Raw genomic sequence first — 21636 nt, forward strand, 5'->3', positions numbered from 1 at the left:
CTCTTCCAGGAAGTAGGCCCATGGGAAGGGAGGGAGGCCAAGGACTATCCTGTGATCGGAGGTATCCGGAGTCCTAGAGCTGCAGCTTCTGGTTTAAAGAGAGCATCTCAGCTCCCACCACCTCAGGCTGGAGAGTGGAGACAGGAAAGCTTGGGCAGATCTGTGCCAGGCATAGGGGGTTGCTACAGTAGATCTGAGGCTACAGCCCAGTCCTAAGCAGAGAAAGAAGGGAAGAGGTCATTCAGAGACCAGAAGAGTTCCCTTTTCCTGTGCCCCGCCTCACCGGGATGCCCCGGAACGGGGCTTCTTCCCTGGGTCCTTCTGTCCCCACCTACCATGGCCTCAAGTCCCAACCTGAGTGCCCCATACTGCTCCACCCTGCAGCCTCCCGCTCTGCCCTCGGCTCTGGCTCCCCTCTGTCCTCTTCTGGCTGACTCACAGTCCATCTGTCTCTTCCTCCTCACCTCTGCAGACCCTGGGGGAATCCAGGCTTCCAAGCCCTGCTGAGATCTGGCTGCCAGCTTCAGGCATAGGGGTGGCTCCGCCTCAGCCAGCTGCTGAAGTCTTTCCAGGTCATTCTCTCTGCCCATGGGATTCCCGTTCACCTCCAGAATCACATCTCCCATTTGCAGTCCCGCCCGGGCAGCTGAGCCTCCTAGGGTCACCTGGTGGAATGGGGGGAATGTAGAGCTTGGAATACCACGGAAAAGTCTGCTGGGTGTACTGAGGCTCTGGGAGGGAAGCAGAGGAAGGCTTGTCAAGAGGCAAATGATTGAAAAGATCCAAGGTCCCTGGGGCATCAGTCACCTGGGAGATGAAGAGATGAGGCCCACTGGCCACACAGCTGAGTCGGAAGCCATAGCCACCTCCAGGCCCAGGGTACAGGAAGCACTGGCGGAAGCCGCGTGGGATGGATGTGTCTTCAACTGGTGGGTCCTTGGTCTCAACCAGAGAGGCTGAGCCGGTATCCTGGGGAGAGTCAGGAGCCTCTGTGCTCTCCAGGAAGAGAAGTGGGGACAGACGAACCTGGAAAAGAGGAAGACGGGACAAACCCTGCAGCGTCCTCCCGCGCCCGAGCCCTGCTCTCTTCCTGCGCCCTCTCCAGCCCCTGCCCCTCAGCTCGCACCATGCTGAAGAAGCGGTCAGCCTCGGGGTCGACGACAACGAGAGAGACGCGGGAGCCCTGCGCCCGGATCTTGGACACTGTCTCTTCATGGCCCAGGCCTTCCACGCTCTCCCCAGCCACAGCCACCAGCCGGTCCCCAGCCTGCATCCCGGCCTTCTCTGCTGGCAGTCCTGGGTCTACCTCCCACAGGAACTGGCCTGGGATGCAGACATCCTCCTTGCTCCTTCCCCACTGACCCCCAGTGCCGGCCCAGGCCACTGTATGCACACCGGGGGACGGACCCAGGGCTACACAAGAGGAGGAGGCCCAGGCTGGGGTTCAGCCAGGGCCACCATTTGTGGGCACTGAGAGGTATATATATATACACTTGTGTGCCCACCCCAAGGCCCACCTTCCCTCCCCGTCCCCAGGGCTCTTACTCACCGAGCCGACCATCAAGGCCCTTCTCCTCTCGAAGCATGAACCCGAAGCCCTGGGGCCCTTTCTCTAGATGCAGACAGCGGGGCTTGGTGGGCAGTGCCCAGCCCTCTGCCAGGGGTGCAGCCAGGGGCATTCCCAGCTGGCGACACTGTTCCTCCACCTCTGGCCCTGCCACCAGCAGGGTCACCTGCTTGCCACTCTGCCAAAGCTGTGGGGACCCAGCAGGGCATCAGTGTCCACCACCTGGGTAGGGAGGGCAGAGGCAGGCACCTCCTCACAGCCCCTCTTCCCAGGCCCAGGAATGAGGCAATAGGGAAGGGAGGGGAGGGCCCAGCACAGAGTGTAAAGGGAAGGATGGTGACAGAGGCACAAGATGGGATCAGGCGATTAGGCGTGTGGAGGAGGAGTCTACTTCCAGAGGCAGGGACCAGGCCCCAGGGGTGAGGAAGGCTGGGAGACAGGCAGTCATACCTTCTTGCTGAGCTGGTTATGCGTGAACTTCTCCACGCTGACCCCATTCACTTCTAGCAGCCGGGCCCCAGGGGGCACTCCTGCCTGCTCAGCTGCTCCTCCAGTGCTCAGCACTAACCAGAAAGGACCCCGATGTCCTGGAAGCCCAAACAGCAAGTTTCTGCCTGCTGCCTGCCCAGAACAGGGCTGAGATCCCCCTCCTGACCCCTCCCCAGCTCTAAGCTCACCTTGGGTGATACTGAAGCCAAAGCCACCCTCGTCTTTCACTATGTGGCACAGCCGAGGCCGGACCCCTCGGCCGAGAGTGGGACAGAGGTGGGCATCGTTCTCCCGCTGAGCTCGGGCCACCTCATGCACGTGCTGCGCCAAAACCGTCAGCAATACCCGAGGACCGCTGGCCCGGATGCGGCGTATCACCTGAACGGTGGGCACACGGAGCAGGCTTGGGCTGGCCCCTCTTGCCAGCTTCCCCTCCCTGGAAGCTACACTTTTCACCATGGGAACCAGCTCTCTGGAGGCCTTCACGCAACCATTCGGGCCTGGGCGTCCCTAAGTTCTGGGAGATGGGGGAGGTTGAGGCTTGGGTCCTGCCCCCATATACCCAGGGAGGTGACCAACCGGCTTCTGTCTCCCTGAGGTGCTATAGAATGTTCTCCTGTACCACAGGGGTCCCAGCCCAACCTCACCACTGAATAGTCTTCATGTTCCACGACATGGTTGTTCACCCCCAGGATCCAGTCTCCTTCCCGAAGACCCTGGCGCTGGGCAGAGGTGCCTGGCTCCACCCTGCACACCACATGCCCAGCCCTGCCCCACTGCTGCTGCAAGTGGAAGCCAAAACTCTTGCCCTCCTCTCTGTTCAGCAGATAGAAGCGAGGTCGTTCCAGGCTCCAGAGATCTGGAAGGGGAGGTGGGCAGCAGAAAAGGGGGAGTAGAGGGGACATGACCCAAGTACAAGTCACCTTGTGTCTGGCAGACGCTACCCTTGTGATAGAACGCCAGACAGGCTTCTGCCCAGTTAGGAACTGGGCAGGGGGACTGAACACGGCCCAGGCAGAGTGGCGGGGACAGAAGGAAATGCCTGGCCCCCTTCCACCTCCACGTGGGTACTCCCACCAAGGCTGTTATCAGAGGGAGACAGAGTGAGTGGTTACCAAGGAGACGGGAAGCTGTGTGGAGCCCTGGTGGCTCTGGGGAAAGGAAATGGTTGCCCCAAGTGGTGGGGGGTTACCAGAGGGCTCGTGGTCTTCAGCCAGGGAGAGCACAGGATTATCAATGCCCAGTTTGGGGTTAAACTCGAACTTCCTGCAAGGAAGCAAGTCAAGCAGGTAGGAGAAAACTGACATCTGGACTTGGGTCCCAGGCTCACCTTGAGGTGCTAATGGCTAATGGCAGCTGAAGAGCTTCCCCACCTTCAATCCCTCCTCCCCTCGCCCCAATCCTTCACAGCACAGCACTTACGGGGCCAAGGAAGCTGTGTCCTGAAGATCTGCTGGGAAAAGAAGGGGTGCGGGGAGGAGAGGCACATCCTGCCCCCCGAGACTCCTCTTCCATGGTCATTAACTGAAAGGACTTCGGGGAGCCCCCAAATTCAGGACTTGCTCCAAAAGGGTCTTGCCTTCCGCTTCCTTCCCCTCCCCGGGCAAGGCCTCCTGATATGCACAGAAATCTGAGCGTATCAGTACAGGGCGTGGACCAGGAAGGCAGACACATCCAACCACTCACCTCTCCCCTCCTGACTTCCAGTCTATTTGCCTCAGGGCTCCAAGCCCCAGTACCAAGTGTGTCCTGGTCCCAAAGCCTTCCAATCTGCCCTCTGCCCTAAAGTCCCCCAAAGAGGATTTCTCCTGGCCTCTTACCTGCGGCTGCCTCCATGGTTGGATCAGCGAGCCAGGCTCAGTGTAGGGACAAGGTCCATCGAAACCAGCTGACCCTCCCACCTACCCCGCCACGTCCCGCCTTCTCCAAGACGCTGCCTTAGAAGCAGTCGGTAATGGTTAACGGCAGGAGAGTCTTGTCCTCTGGGGAAGTGTGTCTGTCCTTCCCGCCCTATTCTTGAGCCCCGACTTTCTCAGGAGACTCTGCTGCCGTCCCAGTTCCCCCTCTGCGCAGAGAAAAGTCACTGTAATTGCTGGGCACTGTAATTCCAAGCCTGGGATAAGAGTATGAGAAGGGTGACAGGAGCCCTATGGCTACCCCCATGCTGACATCTTGTTCTTGTGCCACCCTCAGGGCCTCTGAAACTAGTGCCCAAGAAACATCTGCAACAGAAAGTGCTCAGTGCTTTAACCAGAATGACCAAGAACAGTACCCTTTCTTGAAAGCAACAGGCAAAAAACACTCCACAGCAGTTGGAAGACACAGCTCTTTAATAGCAGCAAGTCAGCACCCATGCCCCTAGAGGCCACCGAGCTTGGGTACCATTGTGGTGAAGGGGAAACAAGGGTGAGGACACAGCACCAGTGAGAGAGGAAAGTGGCTGCTGGCATCCTGGGTGTCCCAGGGTGTCCCCAGAAAGCATAAAGGCAGGACGCAGAGGCCCTCCAACACATCTGGATGGCAAGCCCCTGGCAAGGCCGACAAAAGAAGTGTGCCCCCTGGTGGCACAATCCAAGAGGAGATTGGTGGTGGTGCTACAGGACAATGTGGCCACCAAAATGCCACATCTTTCAGTCCTTCTAGCCGAAGGGAGGGGAAGAATGTTCCATGACCCTGAAAACTCCAGACTTGGAAGCACTGGTTGGACATGCCCCAGGAGAGCAACTGGCACAGATGTGCCCATTCCTTTGCCGCCAGCCCTGAAGGGATCTTTCTGGAAGCGGTAGTGCAAGCTAGGAGGCCACAGACAGAAGTGGCTTGGGGCCAGGGGACACACACTGCTGCCACTGTCTCAGCTTCCAGGGCCTCCCAGCTGCTCCAGGAGGGCCCTGACCTCACCCTCCACTCGAAGCAGCTGGGCTTTGCGCCAAGGATTAAGGGTGGCTCCTCGATTATCTTCTAGATCCCGCAGCAGAAGCTCCAGGTGGCGCCGGACCCGGCCCCGATCCCAGCTGTTGAGGTTCCGCTGGACTTCACCCAGGATCACTGACCAGTACTCGGATACTGCTGTCCCCTCTGTCAGCGACACCACGACCCGGGCACCGCCCTCAGTGGTGCTCCCCAAGTCCCGCAGGGCCTGGCGGCACTCTGGGCTCAGCTCGTTGAAGTAAAGGCTAGCGGGAGGGAGAACGGTAGATGCTGTTCAGCTCTGAGAATAAGGGGCAGAGCGCGGGTGCACAGAGAGTAAGGGGTCTCATAACTGTTCCCCTGGCTGTGAAATGCAACGGGCTAAGTGTTTGCAATAAGCCAGAGATGGAGGGTGGTGGCCACTGGGAGGCAGGGATGACGCTAGAATTCAGTGGGACCAGGGTCAATAGAAATGCAGCCACTAGCACCCTAGGAGAAATGGTGGTGGAGAATCAGGGCAGGGGAAGGGCCAATCACCAAGGGTGGGCGGGGAGATGGGAGTGGAGGGCAAGACTCACTGCAGCAGCTCCAGGGAAGGGTGCTCCCAGGCAGCCTTGGCTAAGGCCAGGGCCGCTGTGTCGCCAGCGCCATTGTAGGCCACATTCAGCTCCTGTAGCTGCTGGTTACGGTCTAGCTGGGCAGCCAGCAGCTCCAGGCCCTCATCCCCAAGGCCCGTGTGCAGCAGAGACAGGTGTTTCAGCGAGGTGTTTCCCGCCAGCCCCTCCACCAGCAGGGCCACACCCGCCGCCGTCAGCGGGTTGTTGGACAGCCTAGGGCCACAAGCACCCCAAGGTTATGAGGGCCCCTAGCAGATGCCCTGTGCTAAGCACTGGGACTTGGGCCAAAACAGTGCACCGCTTGGGGCAGAGACCAGCCTGGACGCAGAGAAATGCAGGCCCAGGAAAAGAGGATGGAGAAACGGGGGTTAGAGGAGGGAGGGTGGGGTGGAAGCCGGCTTCTCCCTCCCCTACTCCCGCCTTCCATTCTCCTTTGAGACTCCCCTCTTCCCTCTCCCCTTCCTCGTTACCATGTTCCTTCTTGCTCCTCCCCCCCCTTCCAGCCCCTGCTTCATCCTCCCTTCCTGTTTCCCCATCCCCCTCTCCCTCCCTCCTCATTCATCTCCCCTTCCTCCAACCCCAAATCAGGAACCCAGCGTCTGGGCTGCTAGTAAATCAGTCAACACTTTGGGAGCATCTACTGAGTGCCCAGCGTCAGGGTCATCCTTGTGAGGCAACAGGGACAATCCTGGAAGGGAATCAGTGGCGTCGTTACCAGGTAACCAGCCTGGGTGTTATTCCACCCCCCACCCCAGGCTGATTTTAGCCACGCAAGAGGCTTTCTTAGCACCAATTTATGGCTGGTGGCATCTTTCCCCCTGCTTGGCTGCTTGTACTAGACGTCGTGGGGTGGGGAGTAGGTCAAGGTCTACACTCCCGCCTTCTTTTTTTTTTTTTTTCCGGTATGCGGGCCTTTCACTGTTGTGGCCTCTCCCATTGCGGAGCACAGGCTCCGGACACGCAGGCCCTGCGGCCATGGCTCACGGGCTCAGCCGCTCCGCGGCATGTGGGATCCGCCCGGACCGGAACACGAACCCGTATCCCCTGCATCGGCAGGGGGGGGCGCCACCACCGTGCCCCCCCCGGAGCCCCCGGCCCCCTTTTTGACCACGGCACGAACCCCTGTCCCCTGCATCGGCAGGCGGACTCTCAACCACTGCGCCACCAGGGAAGCCCCCCGCCTTCTTTACTACAGCATGGGTGCGCCTGTTCCAGGCATGTTGGGAGGTGGGGAGCTCACCCTTGACCTTAGCTGGCCAGCAGGATGGAGCCCCCTCCCAGGGCACTCACCACAGGGTGGTAACTTGGCACTGGTCATGCAGCAGCAAGTCTCGGAGGTCCCTGCAGGCCTCGGGGCCCAGGCTGTTGAGTTGCAAGCTGCAGCAGAAGGTGGGCAGAGAGGAGGTGAGAAACCAAGGAAGGCGTTCGGCGTGGAGCCTGCCCACCCACCGGGCCCCTCCCGCACCATCCTGCCTCTTGTAGTCCACAGCTGTGTCCCCTTCTATACCTCTTGTCACCTCCACCCGTACCAGATTTCACCCCACCCCCTGGTCCTTCCTCACTCCCTTTGCTTTCCCAAGCACCTTCTCTTCCACCCATGCACGAGGACAGGGCCTCACCCCAGCTTCCGGGCACGCAGGAAGACAGGCCTGAGTGTGTGCAGCCCGGCAGGGTCCAGTTGGCAGGAGGCGAAGTTCACCTCGTCCAGGGCATGCCTTCCACTGCCCAGTACAGCTGCCACCACCGTGCACTTGAGGGGTGTCATGCGCACGCCCGCCAGGCTGAGCTGGCGCAGGGAGCCGAGCACCTCGGCAGAGAAGCGCTGGTTCTGGAACTCATAGTGGAAGAAGAGGTGGTCAAGGAGCTCCGAGGGGGGCAGCACCTGCCGGCCCAGCTTGCCCAGCTTCTTCTTGATGGCCTGGGCATTCTCCAGGGCATCCAGGGTCTTGATGGGGCAGCCGAGCTGAGCCAGCACTACCCGGTTATGGGCAGAGAGAAGCCCGCCCATGAACATGGGGAAAAGCTCAAAGACCTCATCCTCTGTGGGCTCGTCCAGGTGGCACCGGGGGCCCTCCACACCCAGGATACTGGCACCCATCTGGTCCAGGACGTCGTCGTTGTAGTAGTCCTCCTCTCGGAACATCTCCAGCACCATGGCCTGGGCCACTGCCTCGCGGCTCTTACCTACCACACGGCCGAACACACGTGGAACCACCTGGAAGGGAAGCAGGGTGAGGGCACTGCAGCCTACTGCGTGCCGTTCAGCCTTCTGGCCTAAGCTTAAGGTGCAGTCTTCCTGACTGCCCCAGCCTGGTGATCTCCCTTAACTTGACGATTTGTCTGATCATACTAATCCCCTTGCTGCAGCACCTTCCGTGGCTCCCCACTGCCCATGTGGAATATAAAACTTTGCATAACTTGGCCCCAATGTGACCTTTCCAGAGTCACCTCTCAACACTCGTCTCACGTGCTCCAGACACTGGGAAATTCTTTCTTTTTCCCAAACACCCCGTACATTTTCAAGCCCAAGCGTGGTGGGAAGGAGTTAGCGTATATTATGCATTCAGCTTGGTACCGGGCTGGGTGGTATAAATACATCATCATCTTCAACATCATCATCGTCATCACAGCAGCGATGACGGATGTTGCTCCTACTGCTTCAGACGCTGCACGATTTGGCCTCGTGAAATAAAATTCATATTTTAAGGAAAGACAAGAAAAATTTAAACATAAAATTTTTCTCTGCCCATTTGGGCCTCCTCCCTCCCCTCCAGTGTGCATTGTGCATCTGCATTATGCATTTAACTAGACCTCCCCAATGGCAGAAATACCTGCTCAATCAAAAGATCACTTTTTCTCCTTCTGGCGCCAGCCATGTAACTCCTTAGAAGATAACATTCCTTTCTCAATCCTGTAAGGGGTCACAATGACCCACCACTCGCCTTGTATATGCAGACATCTTTGGTGAACTTTATGTACAATGCCAATATATCATTTTCCTTAAAGATAGAGATTGGTGCAAAACAGACTGCTCAGAGACCTGAGGAGATACTGGGCCTCACCTTGTGGAAGATCTTAGCTTAAATACTTACCTATGATCCTATTAATACTACTAACTATATTACTTGTATTTGCCTATTTTATAAGATTGCTGTTTCTTGCATTACCAAATGTGTGACTGAGCCTCAGAGGGGCTTCCCTGGTGGTGTAGTGGTTGAGAGTCCGCCTGCCGATGCAGGGGATGCGGGTTCGTGCCCCGGTCCGGGAAGATCCCACATGCCGCGGAGCGGCTGGGCCCATGAACCATGGCCACTGAGCCTGCGCGTCCAGAGCCTGCGCTCCGCAATGGGAGAGGCCACAACAGTGAGAGGCCCGCGTACCACACACACACAAAAATTAACGATGATTAGGTGACTTGAAACAATTGATCAAATATATAGTTCTATAAGATGAATGACTGTAATAGTGTAACTCTAGATAAGGGAAGAAACAACAAGAGGGAACCGTTCCTTGGATCATAACGGACTAGTAAGACAGGGGGTCCAGAGGATTTTGGCTGCTGTTTATAGGGTCTAGTCCACTAATAGCACATTGAGTGACCTATCAGTGAAATCCTTGCCTGACCTGGGAATGAGCATTCCTAGTGCTGTGGAACAAATAGGTCACGAAATACCTCCCAAACCTTGGCTGAAACTAAGACTGAAAGGGAAGGGATTGTAAAATAAAGAATGTTGCCCACCACCCCATTCTACAAAGTCAAGTCATTAGCCACTGCAGTCACTGGCTACAATAACCTTGAAAGGAATTCAGGGCGAAGATGAGGATAAGGCACTTTGTGCTTTGGGAAAACTGACAGAACTGGTCCTTAGATATTTCAGGAGAAATTTTTACGAACCCGGATTCTTGCATCTTTCCATACTTAGAAAAGCACTAAAACCATTAACTGAGATGTCTGTTCCTCGTGACTAGGTGCAATTTTCTACTGCGATGTATGTTTAATTACACATACCCCCGTTGCCAAAATCACATATATTGAATACGTTGGCCTCCCTCTTTATGTCTTTGGAACAGGTCTCAGAACTCTCTGAGAGACTGTCTCCTGGGTTATAATCCTCAGATTGGCTTGAATTAAAATTTCCATTTCTTTCTTAGATGTGTTAGGGAACCATTGACTAAAACCACCCGCCTTGGCCAGGCACGATGATGACCACTTGCATGAGTTGTCTCACAACAGGAGTTCCCAATAAGGAACATGGTGCTGCTGTCAAAAACTAGAGAATTCAGGAGGGGCCAAAAAGAGGGAGGAGATGCCAGTCCCATAATATTGTCCTACCAACCTCCCAGAATCCTTGGTGCTGGAATCCATCTTGGCTGAGACACGCGTGCCACCAGGAAGGACCTTGAGTCAGACTAAATAGGGGCCAAGCAAGATGACTGGCCAGAGACGACCCAGAAACTAACCCCATTACCATAAAACCTGAAACTACAAGCCACGTGGCAGAGCAGGTCTCCTGGGTTCCCTTACGCCACTGCTCTCTGCCTAGGTGGCCCTTCCCAATAAAGTCTTTTGCTTTGTCAGTACGTGTGTCTCCTCAGACAATTGATTTCTGAGTGTTACACAAGCGCTCGCTCTCAGGGACATCCCTGGTGGTGCAGTGGTTAAGAGCGCTCGCTCTCAGGGACATCCCTCGTGGTGCAGTGGTTAAGAATCCACCTGCCAATGCAGGGGACACGGGTTCGAGCCCTGGTCCGGGAAGATCCCACATGCTGCAGAGCAACTAAGCCCGTGCACCACAACTACTGAGCCTGCGCTCTAGAGCCCACAAGCCACAACTACTGAAGCCTGCGCGCCTAGAGCCCGTGCTCTGCAACAAAAGAAGCCACTGCAATGAGAAGCCCGCTACACCGCAGTGAAGAGTAGCCCCCGCTCACTGCAACTAGAGAAAGCCCGTCCACAGCAACAAAGACCCAATGCAGCCTAAATAAATAAATAAATAAATTCATTAAAAAAAAAAGAGCTCGCTCTCAGGCCCTGGAAGGGGTCTCCCTTCTGGCAACAGATGAACTATTGATCAATTTTTCATTGACAGGCCCCTGTCAGCCACGGCGCCTTCATGACAGCCTCTCACCCTCGCTCACTCTGCTCCTGTCCTCTTGGCTTCTCTCTCTCTCTCTTTTTTGTTTTTTGTTATTTGACAGTGCCAAGATTGTTCCTCCTTCAAAGCTGTGCCCTCTTCCTGGAGTGTTCCCCCCCCCACACCCAGTTCTTCTGGCTAATCCTCCAGGGATCAGATTAAAAGCCCTTCCTGCAAAGAGGCTTTACTTATCCCCCCAAACCAGGTCCCCCCCTCCCCGCTTACATACTTCCATAGCACCTGGAACTTTGTTTTCCAGGCACTTCCCAGAATTTTTAATCACATGGTTATGTTGACATGTTTATGTTGAGACTGTATGATCAGAAAAGGCAGAAACCTGGGGTTCTGTTACTTTTTCCTCCGAATCTAACATATTGCCTGGCACACAGCAGGCACTCAAATATTTGTTGAAGAACTGAATGTTTGGGAAGTTGGCGACATCAGCTGCCATTCTTGCAATGGTTCTGAAAGGAAAGGAGAGGTCCATTCCTCTGGCAAGAGCCGCCAGGTTGTTTTGTGGCACCTCCTCTCATGTGTTTTCTTCACTTTTTACAGGCGAGGTTCCCACCATGGAGGTTATAGTGCCCCTCCCCCAACAAACATCTGAAGACAAGATACAAAAACTGTCACTCTGGGAAAATGAATCAATAGGCTCATGAAGAAACAGATGGGACCCATCCTCTGCTAGGCAACTCTCCCTCCGAGAGGGCTTGGGGGTGTGGTGCCCCTTAAGTAACTGAGTGGCTTTCTGAATACTGTCAGGAGACCACAGCCTCTCACTGCAATCCAGATGAAGCAAGAACATCCTCAAAGGGGTGGGTGGCCTCAGCAATGGCCATTACCTCCCTGCCTGCCTAAGGCAATGGTGTAAGAAGGGATGGGCTGCCTGAGACTGTTTTTTGTGTTTAACAAACAATTAAATAGCGCTTACTATGTGCCAGGTCCTGCAGATGAAGACATTTAATCTTCATATTGGGCCAATGATATAGATTCTATTATTATTTATTATTATTCATTTAACAGATAAGGACCTTGGGGCACAGAGAGGTTAAGTAACTTGTACAAGGTCACACAGCTAGTAAGTGGCAGAGCCTGGATGTGAACCAGGTAGCTGCATTACAGAATCCCTGTTTTTAACCCTGAGGCTTTGCTGCCTATAAAAAGGAAAACTTGTTAAAATGTTGTCAGCTCACCAGGGTTCTGCTTCCCCAAGACCGATTACTGAAACATTTCTAGAGCGGACCAGGGTTACCTAGCAAGGCGCCATAGCTTCCTAGAAATATCCATAGTACATCAATAAAGTTTGGCGGAAAGAGCACAGGATTCAGAGCCACAAAACCTGCACTCAGATCCCAGTTATTCTCCTTACTATCTGAGTGACCTTGGTCAAGTTACTTAGCCTCTGTGAGCTCCAGTTTCCTCATCTATAAAAGGGATCATAGGGCTTCCCTGGTGGTACATTGGTTAAGAATCCGCCTGCCAACGCAGGAGACATGGATTCGAGCCCTGGTCCAGGAAGATCCCACGTGCCGCGGAGCAACTAAGCCCGTGCGCCACAACTACTGAGCCCACGTGCCACAACTACTGAAGCCCGTGTACCTAGAGCCCATGCTCCGCAACAAGAGAAGCCAGCGCAACGAGCAGTCCAAGCACCACAACAACTGAGCCCACACTACTGAAGCCCGTGTACCTAGAGCCCATGCTCCGCAACAAGAGAAGCCAGCGCAACGAGCAGTCCAAGCACCACAACAAAGAGTAACCACCCCCCCTCGCTGCAAGTAGAGAAAAGCCCACGCACAGCAACAGAGACCCAATGCAGGCAAAAATAAATTAATTAATTTTTTAAAAAGGGGATCATAATTATATTTCATTTACGAGGCACCCGGCAGACATCAGCCGAGAGTGGCTACTTCTTCCCATCAAGAACTTAGTACATCCGCCCTGCTCACAGCACAGTCCTCAGGCCTGTAATTTGGTTTCTGGAGCAGACCTGCACCCAGGACGGACTGTCCTAAGCCAATTACCAATGCCATTTATCCTCCTGGTATAAATGAATAAAATGGCATCTGCTTTATAAACCTGTCTCTGGTGATTAAGTTAGGATGAGACATCACTCCCAGAGTCTAATCACCTCTGAGGAACAGATACAATTGGGTTTCTGGGCCTGCAAAGCACAGGACAGACCCTGGACAGTAGTGACCCCTGCCGCCCAGCAACAAAGACTAGGAGGAGAGAGGCAAAAAACAAAACAAACAAACAAACAAACAAAAACCTATCATTAGGGTTCTGGGATTGTTATGAAAGTCCCTGCACCCTTAGATTCCCCTCCAAGCCTTCCCCAGCCTGCGGCTTCTCTCTCCCCCTTCCTTATGCCCCACTCCCACTAAGAGCCAGATTGCCCAAATCTGAAACAGAGCCAAGAAGAGGGTTCACGGTCATGCAGGAAAAAGCAGTTTCCTTCTGGGGAGGAGCAAGGGTGAACGAGGAGGATGGGGGCCGGCAGCCTGGGATCCTAGGGCTGTTACCTTGAGCAGGTTGAATAGCAGGGGCAGGGCCCGCAGGGGCAGCAGCTTGGCCATGATGCCCAGGACCAGGCTGACATCCTCCCCGACACGGCCCACGAGCTCGGCCACTTCCTTGCCCACTCGCTGCAGAGTCGTCTTCCGCAAACCCAGCACAATGTAGAGGGCAGCCAAGTATTCCTGCATGGCGGGCACAGTGAACACGAAGGTACCCAGGTGCCCTGGCTCAACGCACGGGGCCAGAAAAAACCTCAGGGCATCCCGGCGGAACACATGCAGCAGCCGAAACTCCTCTTCCGTCCGGATGCCAGCTTCCAGGCAGCCACGGACATCCTCTTCAGAGAAGTACGTCTTGCGGGAGGACACCCCCTCGTAGGCCAACTTGCCCATGGTTCGGGCTGCATAGGCCATCAGGGACAACTTGGAGGGGTCAGTGCTGTCCAGCATCTCCCCACTGAAGTTTAGATGCAGGAAGCTGGTGTAGATGCTCGTGAGGGTCTGGCCAGCTGGTGTGGGAGCGTGCAGGAAGTGCAGGGTGGCACAGACAAGCCAGCAATAGGAGGGCAGGAAGCAGGCAGTGGCGATCTGGTGGTGCCCCTCCAGGTTCCGGGAGAGCATCTGCACCAGGTGGTCACGCTGAGCCGGCGTGGCTGAGAACCCCCCAGCTCCGTGCCCGCAGTCTGGCTGTTTGAAGCGGAGCTGGAAGTAGAGTTTCTGTAGGTTGGTATCGGAGAAGCCACAGATCTCGCCATAGCGGCCCACATACTTGCTGGGGATGCGGCCAATGGCAGAGGGCCGGGTGGTCACCAGAATGCTGGCCTGGGAAGAGCATGGTTGAGAGTTAAGAAAGACCCTTGTGGGCTTCCCTGGTGGCGCAGTGGTTAAGAATCTACCTGCCAATGCAGGGGACACGGGTTCAAGCCCTGGTCTGGGAAGATCCCACATGCTGCAGAGCAAATAAGCCCGTGAGTCACAACTACTTAGCCTGCGCTCTAGAGCCCGCGATCCACAACTACTGAGCCCATGTGCCGCAGCTACTGAAGCCCGTGGGCCTAGAGCCCATTCTCTGCAACAACAGAAGCCACCGCAATGAGAAGCCCACTCACTGCAACGAAGAGTAGCCCCCACTCGCCGCAACTTGAGAAACCCGCGCACAGCAACGAAGACCCAACGCAGCCAAAAATAAATAAGATAAACAAATTTATTTAAAAAAAAAAAAAGACCCTTGTGTCCTGATTGCCTCACTTGCCAGGGAGTCCCTGAAGACTGAGTGTTCAAGGATGAAGATAATGACGACCACAGTAGTTATAACTCACACTAACTGAGCACCCACTATGATCCAGGGCGCTGTGCTAAGCACTTCACATGCAGTATCTCATTTGTCCAGTGCAACTCAAGGAGAGAAGGAAACAGAAGCCTAGAGAAGTTACCGACTTGCTCAGTCCCACGGCTTGGAAGTGGAGGGGCAGGATTTGAACTAACCCAGAGCCTACGTTCCTACCCATTAAGCATGCGGACTCAGGACACGAAAATCCTGAGGGGGCAAATTGGGGACAGTGGAGGCAGAGCAGGGTGCACTCACCTCGGGCAACATGTATTTGCGTAGCAGGTTGACGATGATGGCAGCTGGCGCCTCTGACTCCTCCGGGTCACTGCAAAGCCCTGTGCCCGCCAACCGGAAATCAAGGTTGAGGTGCTCCAAGCCGTGGAGCACAAAGAGCAGGCAGGAACCGGCAGCGGCCATCAGAGGCAGAATCTCCTTCAGGGGTGTGTAGCGCTGGGCCACAAGTTGGCACAAGGAGGCCGGTGCAGGGCCCAGGGATGACAGGTCCTCGCAGGAGAAGGGGATCAGCAGCTTGAAGGCTGGCAGCCGCCCGTAACACCAGTCCAGGACCATCTTGCGCACCAGCGTGCTCTTACCTGTGCCCACCGCCCCGTAGAGCACCACCGTCTGCACGCGGCGCCCACAGGCATCTGGGTCAAAGAGCTGAGACAGGGCCAGTGGGGGGAGCCCAGCAGAGGGTGGCTGATGCTCCACGGCCAGCTCAGCCAGTGGGCGAAGCAGCCCATCAGGGGTGCTCTCACGGATCACAGGGTCTACATGGACCGTGTCCAGTGCAAAGGTTGGGCCAAACTGGCGCTCTTCCCTGGGCAGCCGGCTGAACCACTCGGCCAGGTTCTGGCGGTGCCGCTGGATAGCTTCTGGATGGGAAGGCAAAGGGAATATATCAGGGAGAGGGGCTGAGAAATGCAGGAGCTTAAAGAGGTCGTAGGGTCAGGCTGCGGAGTCAAGACACAACACCAGGAGATGCCAGGACCCACAGTGGTGCTGGACACACAGGACTCCCTCAGACTGTCCAGAAAGTTTGGACCCCTGTGGCAGAAAGTGGGAAGCCATGGAACGAGTGAGGGTGAGTCTGGGCCGACTGGCTGTATGATTATCCATGTGTGATCTTCACCTGACAGCTAGAGGCAGTGTGTTGAAGGTAGGGATGTTATATCCCTCCCAGTGCTTTGTACATCGTAAGCATGCACTGCATGAATGTTGCAGGAAGGGGTACGTGGACAGATGGATAATGGGGCCAGGGAGAGTGGGTCCACTAATGGCTGATTGTAATGGATCCTCTATTCCTGCTATTCCTCCTTCCTGCTTGTTTCTCTCTCCAAGCCCTTCTTCCCCACGCTCCCTGAACCCACCCCCACACTGGGAGCCCAGCAGCCCCTCTCCTCAGGCTGACTGAGGAGCCAGTCCCTTTACCAGCTGCAGCGATGCCCTGGAACAACTGTCCGTGCCTCCCTGATGGGGGACCACTGCCCGCTGAGCTTCCGTGATGGCGTATAAAGGCCCTGTGGGCAAGGAAAAGGGATGAGCTGGGGCTTGGCTACTGGGCTCAGGCTCTGCACAGGCTCAGAGTCCAGGCCTGCCTGGACTGATGAACTTCTGGCTTCCTGAGATCCAGGCCTGACTCTGGACACCCAAGTCCAGAGGCTCATCTGACTCTCATACCCTTCCCAGGGCCTGAGGTCTTGCCCCTACCCCTCCAGTCCCCCACTGCTGACTGCCTGCCTGGAACTCAGACTGACCACTGCCAGACTCCACCCACTTCCCACCGGTCCTCCCTCTGGCTGACCACTGTGACTTGTACTATGGATGATATAAGCTAACTTCCCCTTAGGCCTGGTAGCTGAGTCTGTACCCTCTCCAGCCCCGGAAAACCAACTCTCCCCAGGAGATCAAGCTCTCTCCAAGTCCCGACCCTTCTCAGGCTACTCTGCTGTGCCCAGATGTGTCCTAAGGTATGACACTGAGGCCTCACCTAGGGGGCCCGAGGGGGCGCTCCCCTTTAAGGGGCCAACTCCAGTGGATCAGGAAGGGGATACGTTCATCTACAGAGAGAAAGCAGAAGGAAGAAACAGCATCCAGAACATTCACCCACATTAGCTCAACAATACACAGACCCCACATCTACATCAAATCCCCATCACTTGCTCTCATAGCGTCACGTACTGCCCCTTTGTAGCAGTTATTATGAAATTTTATATTTCATTATGTAATTATTTGACTAACATTCATTCACACACTCACCCCCATTCCTCCATGAGAGCAGGGATCACATCTGTTTTGGTTCACAAGTACCTGCTTAGAACTTAGCATGGGGTCTGGCACATAGCAGGCACTCAATAAATACTCATTGAATGCAAAATGAAATCAGACAAGTGTTCCTGGACTTATGTAGCTACAGGGACACTCAAAGATCTTCTAGTCTGACTCCCTTAGTATAGGATGGGAAAAAGGAAGCTCAGGGAGGTACGGTGACTTGCCCAAGGCCAACAACTAGTAAATCACAGAGCTGGGACTAGCATGCCTGGTGTCCGGATCCCTTCTCTCTTGGAGGTGCCATCTGGACTCTGGAAAGGGAGAAGTGGCAACAGAAACCCCTGCTTCCTGCTCACCTGCTGGCTGGAGCACTCTTCCCAGACCAGGGGCCCAAGAAGCCCTAGGCAAATGGCAGCCCCACCTCATGGCAGGAGAGAAGGTCAGGGCCTGGGGGACTGAGCACATCACCTTCTATCCTGTTCCGCTGCAGGAAGAATGGTGTGAATGGACCCCACACACCCCTACTTTCCCACCCCACCTCTCATGCAGGCCAAGGGAGGCCCTTCCTCCTCAGGAGAACATCAGCCTTTCCTTAAATGCCAGCATCGCCAAGGCCCTGGCCTGGCTTTCAGACCTCTCTCCTCTGCATTCCCCACCTGAGTGATCCTACCACCCACTGGTTCTCCCCTGAGGCTTCACGATCACCTTTCTCCTGAATTCCAGCCTAGTGAACTGTTTTATTTAGGTGTCCTTTTTTTTGCTTGGCTGCCAGCAAGCTCCTATGAGTCCTGTGTTCATTTTCAGCGGCTTTTCTGAGCCAACGTCTTCCAGTAACAATCATCCATTCTCCTCTGAAGTTTTTCCCTAGCTGCTATCAGGTCCTTTTAGCTGAGTTTTAATGGTTTGGTCATTTTATCTTCTCTGTGACTTTTACGTAACCTGCCTTTGAGGCTGGCATAAATTATAGATAAATGAATGAATGACTTCCTATTTGGTATCTCCATATGGACATCCTGCCAATGCTTCAAGCCGCATGCTCGCAGAACTGAACTCAGCATCCCTCCTCCTCTTCTAGTTATTTTATTGCAAATCTTCCCAATCACATGATTTCTACTCGAAATCTGACCTCTTTGTCTTCAAATCCTTCCCCCCTCCTCCACACAGTGGAAACAGCCCTGCCGGTTCCTCATCCTAGTACCTTGCCAGCCTGTTCCTATTGCATAATCCCTACCACCCTGTGCTAACTTAGACCCTCCTCCTCCTTAGTGGCCTCTGTCTTCAGTCTCATTCCATTCCCATCCCTGATCCCAGACACCAATCGCCTCCCTAAAATCCTAGGTTATGTAGCGTCCAGACACCTGGCCCACACCAGCTATTTCCCCGAGTTTCCCCCTGACCCATACCTCAACGGCCAGGCTTACTGAATTCTTGCTCCCACTTCCCTAACTTTGTTCATACTCTTTCATCAGCTTGGAATGACCTTTCTCCCCTGTCAGAATCTTACCCAATCTTTTCAGAACCTGCTCAAAGGTCCTTTCTCCTGGGAAGTCTTTCCTGATCCCTCTGAGATCCCTTAAATGAAGCATACAGCTGTCTGGCACCTGGTCTCCACTGAGATGTGACTCCTTAAGGGCAGAGCACACTTAGGGAGAATTGGGTGCATTGGGCCCTATTGCCAGCAGGGCCAACCAGTGGAGGCGCAGCCTGGGGCTCAGACCAGGAGTCCCGGGGGTGGGGGCGGGGAGTATAGAAGGGTTAAGAGACGGCCCTGGAAGGCTGGAAAAGCTTGGGGAAACTAGCTCAGTGGGATAAAATCAGTTGCAGGGCCTCTGACTCAAGATGGGACTGGCGGTGGGGATGGGGGTAGTGAGGCCAATTGTCGGAAGATCACCGCTGGTCTCCAGGGCAGTGAGAAAAGGAGAGGGCACAGCAGGAAAGGTACGGGGTCTGTGCTCGCACAGGTCCAGAGCTCCTCCTCTTAAACTGGGTCCCAGCTTTCCTAGTTCTAGTTGGTTTCAGAGCCCAAGAGTAAAGCCCGCCTGAATGCCCACCTCTCAGAGCACCGGCTGCGCCCCACGCGTCCCCAGCCGCCCCGCCCCTGCTACTTAGACCTTTACCGCCGCTGCCCAGGCCCGGGAGCCGGTCGCCGGCAGAGTCTCCCGCTTGCTCCCAGAGGCCCCGGCGCGCGCGGCGCTTCCTGCACGCCCCACCCGCCTGCGCGGAGCCCTGCCAGCCCAGGCATCCGGCCCGGCAGCGGGCAAGCGCGAGCACGAGCCCGGGCGCTCCGGGCTTTCAGGTCCTGGGAGGAGGGAGATGGCGAGAGGGGCTAGTGTCCGGGAGAGCAGGCCCGGGGCGGGGACTTCTTCCCCATCTCCTCCCCGCACCCTCAGTGGTACAGCCCCCCATCCAGGCGGGCCCTGCCTCGGGGACTGCCCTCTGCAGGCCACTGAGCGCCAATTCCATCCCATTACTCACACAGGCAGGGCTTCTTGTTATGCCCATTTTACAGATGCAGGAACTGCAGCTCAGAAGGGTGAAATGACTTGCGCAGGTTGACCCAACTAGGAAGGGGAAGAGCCAGAACCAGAATCCTCCGGGGCCTGGGTCTTCCTACCTCACCCCTGGACCTTCCCGAGGCGACCCCCATCCCCCATCCCCCATCCCCCATCCCCCATCCCCAGGGCATTCTTCCCTCTGTGCCTCTTCACCACTTCAGCCTGCCTCCTAACAGACATCTGAGTCAAGGTCTTCTTGGGTCCTCCCTCTGTACCTGGCTCTCTTCAGACCCCACACCTCTGTGTATGGCTTCTGGTCATTTAGGTCAAGGCAGGCAGAAGAATGGGGCTGAGGGACAGCTCCCACCTCAACCTCCTCCTCTTGTCTGGCACCCAACCATAGCCTGGCCCTAGGTCTTCCTGGTCTTCAAAGTCCCCAGCCTCATCCCTGTGCTTCCATACCGGGCACACCCAGGGCCCACGTAACCGATGGAGGAGCCTCCCACCACCCACAGCCAGGGCATGCCTCCACATGCAAACACAGGCTGTACTGAATGGAGGTGTGCAGTCGGGAACTGGTAGAGAGGAGCCTTGGGCAGGGCTGAGAAGAGGGCTTTATGATCTCTACCCTCCGTCCAGACTGAGGACAGTGTGGATATTTCACTTATACATGTAAACATCTGTTCTTTCACTGAACACATGGTATCGGGCTAGTATCGAGCAACCAGAACAAGGTGAACAGGGATCAGACCATAGCAGCTCCCCTCCAGGGGGCCCAAATGATGGTACTTCAGAGGGAGATGGAAGCCTTAGGAAAGCCTGGGAGAGGAAGTTACTAACTGCCTCTGGCACAGGAGGTGACATTTGAACTAGATCTTAAAAAATAAGCTGGGGGACTTCCCTGGTGGTCCAGTGGTTGAGAATCTGCCTTCCAATGCAGGGGACACGGGTTCGATCCCTGGTCAGGGAAATAAGATCCCACATGCCGCGGGGCAACTAAGCCCACGTGCTGCAACTACAGAGTCCACACACTCTGGACCCCCTGCGCCACTAGAGAGAAGCCCACGTGCAGCAACTAAGACCTGACGCAGCCAAAAACAAATAAATAAATGAACATTAAAAAAATAATAAGCTGGTACTCAGTCATAAAAAAGAATGAAATAATGCCATTTGCAGCAACATGGATGGACCTAGAGATTATCATACTAAGTGAAGTAAGTCAGACAGAGAACGAAAAATATCATATGATATTACTTATATGTGGAATCTAAAAAACTGAAACCAATGAACTTATTTACAAAAGAGAAATAGAATCATAGACATAGAAAACAAACTTATGGTTACCAAAAAGGATATATTTGGAATTTGGCATTAACAGATATACACTACTACATATAAATTAGATAAACAACAAGTAGCACAGGGAACTATATTCAATATCTTGTAATAACCTATAATGGAAAAGAATCTGAAAAAGAATATATATGTGTACATATATACATACATGTGTAACTGAATCACTCTGCTGTACACCTGAAACATCGTAAATCAACTATTCTTCAATTAAAAAATAAAAATAGGGCTTCCCTGGTGACGCAGTGGTTGAGAGTCTGCCTGCCGACGCAGGGGACACGGGTTCGTGCCCCGGTCCGGGAGGATCCCACATGCCGCGGAGCGGCTGGGCCCGTGAGCCATGGCCGCTGAGCCTGCACATCCGGAGCCTGTGCTCCGCAACGGGAGAGGCCACAACAGTGAGAGGCCTGCGTACCGCAAAAATAAATAAATAAAAATTTTTAAAAGCCAGAGAAGGGAAGGGCATTCCAGGCAGCACGGAAAGAGCACATTTGATTTTAACAAAGTTCTGAACGAGGAGTAGGATGGGGTGAGGGGAGAGGAGGTAGAGTAACGCTGTGAATGTGATCTTAGGGGTGACATTTCAGGCCTGGAGGACTCCTCTAGCTTCACTCCACTTACCTAGCCACGTGAGACTGACAGGCCCCTGGCTGCGTTACTGGACACAGCTCAGAGCAAGACATTCCACTCCCCCACCCCTCAGCGGGCACGACAGCCATGTAGGTTTTATTAATAACATATAATTTGACTGGCCTCTTGCAGACAGAAGTACCGTGAGTCACACCATGGGCATGTGCTCTGTCGTCGGACCTCAGGATGGGGCAGCAGGTGCTATAGAGCCACAGCACAGAGAAGTGCTTTGGTCATCTCTGCCCTCCAGCACCTTGCACATACCCTGTCACAGAAGGCAGCTGCGTTGAAGGAAATGATCTCTGGGTCCAGGAAGCTCGGCA

The 21636-nt window shown here is 54.9% G+C and overlaps 2 protein-coding genes across 3 annotated transcripts; both read right to left on the reverse strand.

Annotated features, from left to right (window-relative positions):
* Nucleotides 1-182: 182 nt before the first annotated feature.
* NHERF4 (NHERF family PDZ scaffold protein 4) lies at nt 183-3892 on the reverse strand. 2 transcript variants are annotated; one of them, XM_007456278.1, is made up of 11 exons: nt 3877-3892; nt 3479-3506; nt 3249-3322; nt 2704-2915; nt 2245-2434; nt 2060-2154; nt 1550-1754; nt 1127-1323; nt 808-1026; nt 465-665; nt 183-212 (listed from the first exon to the last, which is right to left on the reverse strand). In XM_007456278.1, exons 1-11 carry the CDS (start codon nt 3890-3892, stop codon nt 183-185), a joined length of 1467 nt encoding a protein of 488 aa, XP_007456340.1. The 2 variants fall into 2 exon arrangements, with proteins under 2 accessions (XP_007456340.1, XP_007456339.1); XM_007456277.1 differs by having other exon boundaries at nt 2018-2154.
* Nucleotides 3893-4724: 832 nt separating this feature from the next.
* On the reverse strand, nt 4725-17313 carry NLRX1 (NLR family member X1). The gene is made up of 9 exons (XM_007456279.1): nt 17192-17313; nt 16555-16624; nt 15996-16084; nt 14820-15439; nt 13241-14056; nt 7200-7795; nt 6871-6957; nt 5542-5793; nt 4725-5229 (listed from the first exon to the last, which is right to left on the reverse strand). The coding sequence occupies exons 1-9, from the start codon at nt 17298-17300 to the stop codon at nt 4908-4910; spliced, it is 2961 nt and encodes a 986-aa protein (XP_007456341.1). The 5' UTR covers nt 17301-17313; the 3' UTR covers nt 4725-4907.
* Nucleotides 17314-21636: the final 4323 nt, after the last annotated feature.

Source organism: Lipotes vexillifer, unplaced genomic scaffold, assembly GCF_000442215.2.
Source record: "Lipotes vexillifer unplaced genomic scaffold, Lipotes_vexillifer_v1.1 scaffold753, whole genome shotgun sequence".
In the NCBI taxonomy this organism is placed as follows: Eukaryota; Metazoa; Chordata; class Mammalia; order Artiodactyla; family Lipotidae; genus Lipotes; species Lipotes vexillifer.